Below are 10,675 nucleotides of genomic sequence, written 5' to 3'. Positions count from 1 at the left end.
AACACTGGAAGAAGTTTGGAAGACAAGAAAGGAGGAGACCTCTACAGTACTGCTCGTATCTACAGTTTTCACAGGCATCCATTTGGTTCATCTCCTGCTTCTTCGGTCACTGCATATTTATCCTCCTTTCTTTTCTCTTCTCCGTGTCGGGGCTCGGAGCGGTTGAGCGGGTAAAAAAAAAAAAAAGAGAGCGGGAAAGGGAAAGAAAGGAAAGAGTACGATAGGATTTTCTTTCTTTCTTTTCCTTTTTCCCCCCTCTTCTCCTCTTCCTGCCTAGCTTATTGCTTGCTTCTCATCCTTCACTTGTTCACTTCGAAACTGTTACCCATACCGGTACTTTACACTGCAGCGGCTCGCGACACGCGACGACTCAAGAAATTGGCCGTCGACCAATCACTACCTTTCGAAGTCGCTTCCAACGGTTTCTCTCTTGTTTTGTTTTCTTCTTCTCTTCCGCGAAGGGTGTTTTGTTCTCGTGTTGATTGAAGAGGGTGCGTTCGAACTGACTGAACGGGCGACTTGTGACTGCATTTCTATCGATGAGCAGAAAAGCTTACAGTACTGTACTTGTACCAGGAATCGGCAGCACCAATTCGCTGAACCCATCGATCGAGAATTTGAGACAACCAGCCAAGCGACACCAGCACAGCCCCGGTCACTGCGCTTCCTTCCTGCAGAGTACTGGCAAAGAAGGAATTAAACCCCATCGACAATCACGACCTTGTCCGACATCACGTCTATCTTATTTTTTTCTCTTCCCTTGGACCGGGCGTTACCACCGAAAATACTAGGCCTGCAATCCGTCGCTACTGCTTTTGCTGATTGTCCTGGTTGATCCAATTCTCGCTTGTTCCTCTGGGGGGTAACCCCGATCGCCAGGGCTGAAGTGAAGGAGGGAAGGAAGTGAAGGGACTATTTTTAGTGGGGGGAAAGGTGAGCTAGCTTGCAAAAGGCCCTACCGAACCCGTTCCTTTCCATGGCGCTATACTCGAGTGCCATTCACTCGATCGAAGGAGATCTCTCGGGAATAGGCTGACGACCTTTGTCCTTATCCTTTTTTACACTTCAGGTACAGAGCAGGGAAACGTTGTCACAATGCCGACAGAATCACTGTTGTCGTCGCCATCGCCATCGCCATCGCCGTCTGATGCCCCCGCTACAAGATCGATAGAAATTTCACTTTCCTCTCCATCCACTCTTGTTCTGCGTAAACGACGGCCAAAGCACACTTGCCCGCCTTATCCATTACCCTTATACTGCGCCTTTTCTCGTTCACCCTCCACCTCCCACTCGCTCATGTTACTGCTCCTGGTCGTCCTTGCCCTGTTTGCGGGCTCGGCACGTTCAGTGTTGATCAGTACATTTGATAATTGCTTAAGTGATGACGTAGTACGCTCACCGACCGATATACAATTCCACCCGTTGGTGGTTGCAGCTGCGTTTGGTACGAAAGATAAGGACCTTTTACAGATTACCGTTTGGGGCAACGTTACAGGGGATAACTCTTCGAATCCTAGGGGGAGGCATCGGAGGGATTTGCGTGGGAGTGATGGGCATTTCCAACCCAGGGCGGGGGATTGGCCTTGGCTGGAGGCACGCCAGGAGGTCGCGAATTCTCAAAACTTGAACGGAAGCGCCGTTACCGGTCAGCCGGGGACTTTGAATTGGGGACTGGCCAACTTTCAAAATCCTACGTTTGACAGCGATGTTCAGTATCGGAATTCGGGTCTGATTGTGCATTCGGATCAATCTTGGCCGAAGGCTACAACTCTCCAGCCCAAGATTCAGATAGCATCCTTTGACACGTCTGCTGGTGCAATCTTCTTATGTACAGTTACTGGGTTTCCCAATGCCCGAGCGCCGTGTCCCTTGAAAACAACCAAGAATATGTCCAAGAGTGACGCGCATAATTTGACTGTCTTGATGAAGGAGCTCCCCTCGTTTACATGGGAATACAATTTCACGTCTGGGTACAGCTTTGCTAGCATTGACACGACATTCACTATTATTTCGGGCAACAGCGACAAGACCCTATTTGGCTGCATTCATGTTGAAACTACTCCGATGCTGGGAAAGTCTAATGACGCAGCCCTGACATGGGTTCCCGCAGGAGTACTAGCTTTGGTTGCTCTTGGGACCATTCTTGCGGCTATGTTGAATCCCTGGGTTGGGACTACTGATATCTTCAGGTGGAGCAGCAACTATGGAATGGATGAGGATATGATACGATTGGTTACACCTGGGTTTGCCGATTGTCTCCAGTGGTTACAATTCTTCGTTCTTACTGGGAGTTTAACGCTCAGCTATCCTGGCTTTTACCAGCCCGTTGTTTCCAGAGTCGCTTGGAGTGCTTTGCTCTTCAATACTAGTTTCTTTTCTCATGACCCGATTAGTCAGCGGAGATGGGCTGGTGATGGCCTTTACGCCCTAGATGCCACCGCATATGGATTTGAGAGAGTAGCTCAAGCTGTTGGACTGCAGACGATTGATGATATATGGGTGTGCGTTATGGCATTCTTTGGTGTTGTGGCGATAGGGACAGTTGTCATGCCACAGCTATGGTTTGCTGGCAAGTGGATTGTAAGGAAGGCTATGGGACACGAGGAAGGCGATTTGACGAACAAGAACTTGCCGTTCACCTTTGGTACGCAATATGTGGTGGAAGTTGTGGGGAGTGGGATGCTAATTTCTCCTTGTTTAGGGATGCTGAACCGTATCACATATACTTATTTCCTCACCCCGATTTTGGCTGCTTCCATCTTTGTACTTACTACCCCTGGCCGTGGCAGCAATACTATCGTTGCCCTTGCTGCGGCCTTGGTACTTGTCATCATCGCGGTCGCTGTCTTGCTCACCATTCGCATCTGGAGCCACAAGCCTCGGTCTACGTTGTTTGATAATCTTCCTACTCTGCTCACGTTCGGGACATTCTACAATACTTATCGCGAAAAGAACCTCAAGTTCTTCATTGTTCAACTGTTTGTCAACATTAGCCGTGCAATTGCTTTTGGTGCACTTCAACCCAGCGGGATTGCCCAGATTACCATCCTGGCTATTTGTGAGATTGTACTAATTCTTACAGTATGCGGAATCAAACCCTATGCGCCAGCAACATCAATGAACGCTTGGCAAGCAATCTTTGCTGTCATTAGACTACTGACCATCTTGCTTATGATGGCGTTTGTGCCTAGTATGGACGCCCAAGACGCGGCAAAGAGTTGGATCGGATATGTCATTCTCGTGATACACGCCTTGGTGCTTATATTCGGCTTTTTTTTCATGGCCGTGCAAACATTGTTGGAGTTATTTATTCGGGGGTGTGGTGGTACTGATGAGGGAGAGGCGGCTAGAGGAGGACTTGCTAAAGTAAGTGCCATTAAATTTTGCACGCATTCTCCCAACGTGTCTGGTTGTGACAAATTGATTACAAATTTGGTAATGCCCGACCCAGCCCAGTCGTGTCCACAGCGGCCACGATTGGATTTGTAGGTATGATGGTTCTGAAAGGTGGGCGGTGGATTCATCTGATATTATTTACTGCGCAGAGGATATGAGTGACTTGGAAGATTGGACAGTTCCTAACCTCCATGTTTATAGCCATTGTCACAAACTACTTACACCTTTTGTGATTGCGTTTTGTTGGAGATATATATACTAAGAGTACTGTCTGCATCAAGGTATTCGGAATGCGTCAACTTTCTCGTCGTAAGCATAAGCAACATCGCGGTTCAGTCGACCCTAGCATCATCAATGTATCAACACACGATGAACATAAAATGTCGTCAACCCCCGATAATAGGCCAGCCGGAGTAGGCCCCCGCTCCCATTCTGGAAGCTCAGCTGTATTGCTTGGAGGACCGGGTGTGCCTACAGGAGCACCTGGAATGATGGACGTTGGCAATCAGACCAACCATCACCACTCTGGAAGCGGAAGCACTGGATTTACAACTACAACACCCGGAACTGCTAGTAACTTTTCCTATATGGGTGTTGCTGCGGGACCTCCACTAGCGGTGGACACTGGTGCCACCACCGTAGCTAGTCCGTATTATCGGCCGCCAAGAGCGACAGGGGGAACGTACGGACTGAGGAACTCGGGCGGGGGCAGTGGGAGTGATAATTATTCACCTGGGACAAGGAGTAAAGGGAGTTGGGGCAGTGGGATGTGGGGGACGACAGATGCGTCAGGCGGGATGCAAAGGAGTTCACAGGGGAGTTTACCAAACGGACCCGACGATTTGTGGAACCACGGACCAGGACCTTCCTCCGGGACTGGAACGCCACAGGGCGGCGCAGCGGACATTTCTAGAGGAGAGCTGCAACCATTGGCTCACAGACATACAGATAATTCACTCACGGCCGGGAGCGTCAGAAACACCGCACAAACAGATTACACGATACGAGAGATGGACTATTACTATGGAGTACGCGGACCAGCCCTCAATGACCAACCCGGTCGGCGATTAGGCACTGGCCCAGCAGATCCTACCGGGCCGGTCGCTGTGACAAAGGGTTGGCTCTGGAAACGTCTAGGCTGGGGATTTGGGGGAAAGAAAGAAACTGGTTTCATTGTCGACCGCAGTAGCCGTGCGCCAGAAGCACTTCTAGATGCCGAGCGAGCGGCCAAAGGTATAGGTATGGCTGTTACAAGTCAAACCCCACCGGTCCCCGACCAAAGCGACAGCAGTGACAGCGATGACGACACCGGCGACGAGGAGGAGGCCGGCAAGAGCTCTAAGCGGCATAGGCGAAGAAGAAAGACTCCATCACCAATGAGCCACTTGACCGGGCGTTCTAACGGCCGCCGGAAAAGCTTATCCTTGATCAGCCAAAACACGGACTCTGATTCAGAAGGCGAAGACGGGGGTGAAGCTGCAGGACCTAGCTCAAGAATGTTGGAGAAGAAACCGGCGGCGGCCTACGACGGGTCTAATAACATTGAGCTCCAACGCCAAGACAGCATCAAACCTGAGGTTCCGAGAAAGTCTTCTAAGAGAAAATCGGTAACTTATTTGACAGCCTTTAACTCGAATCCGCCGGTCAGTACCTCACCGCAACCACATCAGCCACCTCTACAGCAGCAGCCATTGCAACCAACTGGTTCCCCCGGAGGTCCGGTTCAGGCGCGCCTTCCCCACCATCCGTACGACCCTCCACCGCTGCGTCCGTCACTGCATCCTCGCCATCCGCAATACGATACAAGAAACTTGACCCCCACACATTACAACGGTAACCCTTCCGGTCGCCTCCCGTTCACTACTACCTCCTCTACACAAGAAGGCCAGGAGAGCACACACACGAGAAGTATAAGTACAAGTAGTAGTCTACTCCCACCTCCACCGGAGATTACAGCTGATGATAACGCGTTAAGTCGCCCGCCATCGGTGGGCACTGTACATCGGTACAGGATGGAGGATTCGTTGAGGAACTCGGACGTGGTTGAGGGGGGGCGGAGCGGGAGTTTGGTCTATGAGGGGGGTGGGGGGTGGAGAGGCGAGGGTGGGTGGAGGTGATTGATTATCCACTTCTCTTGGGTTTTTTTTTTTGTTCTTGCTTTTCCCGCCTTCTCGTGTTACGGGTTCGGCAGGGAATGGTAAGGATTGTATGAATATATTGTTTAGTACTCCTTTAACTATTCTTTTCTCTTCCTTACCTATTTACTTGCTACAAGTTTTTGGTCCTGTCCGTTGTTTCTCTACATTTTTGGATTTTCCCTTTTCCTCTTTACCATTCTAACAAACTTGCCACACACATTTCGGCGGCGGGGGTTTATTTTTTATTTTTATTTTCTCTTTCAAACTGATACTTTACCTAGCAAAAGTGGGAGTATGGGTGTCTTTACCTTAACGTGGCTTGTTTATTAGCTAGCTGTGGACGGGTTGATGGGTGGGTGTATTATCTGGACGTAGGTGCTGCGAGGGAGTAGAACAATTGGTGTATATAAGTGTAGGGAATACATGCGATCCGGTTCCAATATTTTTTGTTCATTATCACGAGTATCACATGCATCAGAGCATAGTCATAGATTCTCACCCGCTGCCGATACGGCAAACACGGAGGGAGCCATGGGCCGCTGGACACTACTGGTATTATCTTGAATTCTAGACAGTAAAAGACAGTGGTATATTGTAGGTCTTATGCAAACAAAGTCATCTCATCCTATTTTCATTTAATAGAGATGTACTGTACAATGATAGTTGAATAGTACTATTCTACTTCTGGAAATACCTCTTTCGGGTGGATATGGTACCTTTACATAGATCCACAATATTCTGCAATCTCTATACTAGCATACAGTAACATGTGTTCTGTTAATTCTAATTCTTATAAGTATGAGAAAATAGTACCACGGAGAATTTGAATTTATAGGAGAGATATAAATACCAATAATGTGCTTTGCATCTTATAATAAATAACATGCAAAAAGGTAAATAACATGAGACAATATACAATATATATCAGGATAGTATATAATGGAATTGAGAAGAAAAGTAGAAACTTGAAGAACATTGTGTATTTAATTTGTTTAACTAAATCTTATAGTTGAAGTAATCCCTTTATACTAGTAATACTGGTAGGAAAAGATTATATAATTGATTGAATCTTTGAATAAAGTGGTCTAATTAAACCAGTTGAGAATTTTTCATTAATACATCTCTAGTAATTGAAATTTATTTCTCATTTGAGATAGACTTAGTAACAAGTTCAATAGATACTACTTTTTATCTCTTATTAGAAACCAGCCAGAACTCATAAGTTATTACTTTTCATCTTCCTCATGTTTCAGAACTCTTTTCTATTCTTTCTCCTTGAGATCTATTCTCTATAACTTCACTGTTCTCAGGCTATTCTTTGTATATCCCATAATACTAATTATAATACTTAACTTATAACGCTTCTGCTATAGTATTACTTAGTACTAGTACAGTTGAGGTTATCTTTTTTTATTATACCAAATGGTAGAGAATATAGTATGTAGTATGTGTTTATGATAATTTCTAGAATTAATAAGTTTCTACTAGAAGCTTTACTGATTTATCATAATATTTCCCTATTAGTGAGTTTTTAGTAATTATAACTAAAAAGAGCTTTATCAAAACTGCCTAGACAAATCTCCATCTATAGTAAAGATTCAGTCTCAAGCATCTCCATATTTATTATGAGTTGACATCAACCTAACAGAAGGAGTCTACTGTGAAAACTGTATGATTTATTATAAAATACTTGATAGAAAGAAGTAAAGCCCAATAAAGATTAATTGAGCAATAATAGAACCTAATGATGAAATGCATATAGGTTGAGATTATATTGGTCAGGCATCCTAATAAACAGGCTAGTTTATCAAGTATTTATATGATAATTACTATGAAATTTAAGTCTACTTAGGTATAAGTTAATTGTTAGTCGGAGACAACTTGATAGACTTCAAGATTGTCTAGGCCAATCGAGATTCGTTTTTGTAGACGGAGATTGTCTAGGAAGGCTCGGACTTGGCTCGTTTTGTTTATGACTACTAGGAGCAAAGTAAAGTAGGTAAAGTAGGGTAGAATCATAAAAACAATATTATATTGTTAAGGTCTCTTCTCTGTTGCTTGATGATGTCTAAAGCTTGGGAGGCACTTTGATATTTATATTCCGTGTCTGAGTGTTCATGGACTACATCTATTTATCATACAACTATGTACTTCTTTAATCGTAATTCACAACGTCGAGTTTTCTTCCAAGGTGCGAACACCTGTGGACCCTGAAAACCATCACACCCTCTTCGGTAATTACGATATTTCTTCTTAGGAAACGACTGTCTCCAATAGTAATATCCCAATTAGCAGAGTCTTTGGACTTATGGCCTAGTTCTTAAGGCGAACTGAGTTGGCTCCAATTGTCTTCACCATTGATAAAATGATCAGTTTTATTCATGGCTATATCTGCAAAGGTGGTCGTCATTACAACTATCATAGGTCGTCTGACTCCGATCCTTTGTAACTCCAGACCCAACTGATAGATTTTCTCTGGATAACTTCCTATCAACTCGTAGGAAGCTATTCTACCAGATTGGTAATTAATCCCTCGGTCAGCAACCATTGGTTGCTCTCTGGGTAATAGGTTTCAGTAACCATTGTAGCATTGAAGATCATCCCATGATTACGACGTGTTCTGAAACCCAGTTGCAACACTCTGTGAAGTTTGTTGGCTTCTTTGGTAGTGTCTTTTGGAGTTCTAGACTCTTCTGGTGTATGTAAATGTATTGGTCTCTAGTAGAGATCCTTTACCATTTGATACCATCTCTTTGTGCGAAATCGTCCTGTTACTTACAGCCCATGCCAAAGGTGTCATGTCTTTGAAGCCAAGTAACTCTCTGAGTAGTTGACAGAATTACTCCATTCTACTTCCCAGGCCTAGCCGAAGGTCTCCTCTCATATAACCTGTGAACAGGATCCGGTCGGACAGATGGCGACGACGTATACGGTGTTATTCTAACACCTTCAATTCTGTGGTAATATAGTCACAGGACGCAACTGAGATTGATATATATGATAACGTGTGGGCCCCGTAAGGGAGCCGGAGGGGGGTGTTGGAGACCAGAAATTCCAATTTCGAGTGGGGTTACCCTACTTAGGGTGGTTCCTAGGTATCGGGTTCTGGTATTCCTAACATTAATTCACATTTACTTTAATTATTATCTACTTTTCATAATCGGAAACTTATTAATTCCAACTTTAAGCTTATTAATATTAAGTTTTACTACTGTTTTTTTTTTCGAATTCTGCTATTAAGACTTTAAGACTTTTATCTTTATTTCTATCTTTAAGTAATACTTTAGTACAACCAGATTCTCAGGATTTATTTTCTTATAGGAGTCTCTTATTCTGACAGAAATTATGAGACTACCGAGTTTAAGTAAATATACATGTTATATGTCCTCATATATCAGGCCTGAAATCCTTATCCTATATAAGCCGAATTACATACTACTCTATTCTATCTAATTACAACAGCTTTTAATATTTGTAATCTTAGTTAATCCTCAAATTTTCAGCTGTTAAATCTCCATGGTAGAATCTATTTGTATCTCGTAATATATTGGTGACCGTTTCTCTAGGTCTCGAGGAGGCACCTTCTTGTAAGAAATATCCTAACCATATTGGTCTACGACTTGGAATCATCTGAAATTACTCGCATCTGAATCACGGTGTTGGATTCGCACTTGCCTACTTCAAAGCACAGCCTTTCCTATCAACCCACCCAGTAAACAACTGCAATTCCGGTACCCCGTTATGCACCATATGATACTGGTTTAAAATATCTCACAGTGGGGCTTTTCTCCTCCCCGCCATCCCGCAATACCATGCCTACAAAAAAACAAAATCCCGATCACGGTTGGACAATTCCAACTGACTGTGCTCCTGCCCTTTAAACGTGCGGGGTACCTAGTTTCTCACACAGAGTATTCCGGCCTTGGGGGCCTGAGCCAGACGACGAAGGTAGGAAGAAACAAGAAACCAGCCAGGCACAACAGTATACTCAAGGCACCGACTGTTCCTCTTCTTGGTGGACGGTATTCAGGTGCATTTTTATCTCGTAGTCTGCTAGTTAGTTTCTTTCACAGTGTAATGGGGGGGCTACCTTTTGAAACCGGGAAAAGTTCTTTAACAGGCAGGGCACAAAGAGAGGGCAGCTTGATCGCTGGTTCCAAACTCTTTAAAGATCCTGCATCCCGGTGGCTTCTAAGACGGAATCCATGGTGTTTACTATTCCGTCTTCCAGCGAATCAACTGATACCATCCACTTCCCTAAAAAATATCCATAACCTTACCATTCTCTATACCAAAACATCCTAATTACTACTACTCGGCAGCACATCCTACCACCGGGCAGACCTAAACCGCAGACCGCGGCCAAGCCACCAGAATACCAAACCGTGAAAACAACCGAAATTGATGATACCGCTCGGGCGAGAAACTACTTCCCCGGTCCACAGTCCATATTTCAATCACTCCATGCGCGCCAGCACCACTACTCCCTTCCAATTGGGGTCCAAGAAGCCGGTAGAACAGCTCGATACAGACGTGGATGTATACTATCCTACCGACTCTCCTAAGAGCAAGGAGCGAGGAAGCTCGTACCGACCCCCCCCCCACACAAAGGAAAAAGTAGTAAAATCCTCCCAATGTCATTACCTCTTGTACAAATTCACCCTGTGGTTAGTCCGGCTGCGCAATCCCGTTGGAAGTCAGATACTCCAATTAGTAATGTTATGGAACACAATTACTACCGGTACCTGCATCTGTTCCAGTAGAACTGCATGTGAATCATTCCTGTCTACCATACTTTGTGGCTTCCAGGTCTTCCCTGTCCGCTGGCTTCCAGAAGAGCTCAATTCTGGATTTGTGCTTTTGGTGGGGGCGTTGGAGTTGGGTGGGCTGCACGGGTATGAATTGGAGGGGTTAGATGGGTGGTGCTCGAGCTGTGGATATCAGTGGCGGACAGAGGTAGTTGGGGGAGCGGAGTATTGCCGTTTGGTTAGGGGATGGATGTTAAGTTAGTGGGGAGAGAAGAGAGATGGGGAAGAGATATGATTGAGGGTAATGTCGGGAGGAACTCCATTGAACATACGTCCGTAAAAACATAGAATTATGTATGCTGGAAAACAGGTTTTTTTGTAGGTAAGCATCAC

General features: G+C 45.1%; 1 protein-coding gene; it reads left to right on the top strand.

Moving 5' to 3' along the window:
• Positions 1-1,086: 1,086 nt before the first annotated feature.
• Positions 1,087-5,974, top strand: GSTUM_00002842001 (uncharacterized protein). XM_002836464.2 has 3 exons: positions 1,087-2,644; positions 2,702-3,366; positions 3,678-5,974. The coding sequence occupies exons 1-3, from the start codon at positions 1,297-1,299 to the stop codon at positions 5,511-5,513; spliced, it is 3,849 nt and encodes a 1,282-aa protein (XP_002836510.1). The 5' UTR covers positions 1,087-1,296; the 3' UTR covers positions 5,514-5,974.
• The last annotated feature ends 4,701 nt before the right edge of the window (positions 5,975-10,675 follow it).

Source organism: Tuber melanosporum (assembly GCF_000151645.1).
Source record: "Tuber melanosporum whole genome shotgun sequence assembly, scaffold_148, strain Mel28".
NCBI classification, from domain to species: domain Eukaryota; kingdom Fungi; phylum Ascomycota; class Pezizomycetes; order Pezizales; family Tuberaceae; genus Tuber; species Tuber melanosporum.
The sequence above is the reverse complement of the archived record's forward strand: the minus strand, read 5'-3'. Positions and strand labels throughout refer to the sequence as shown.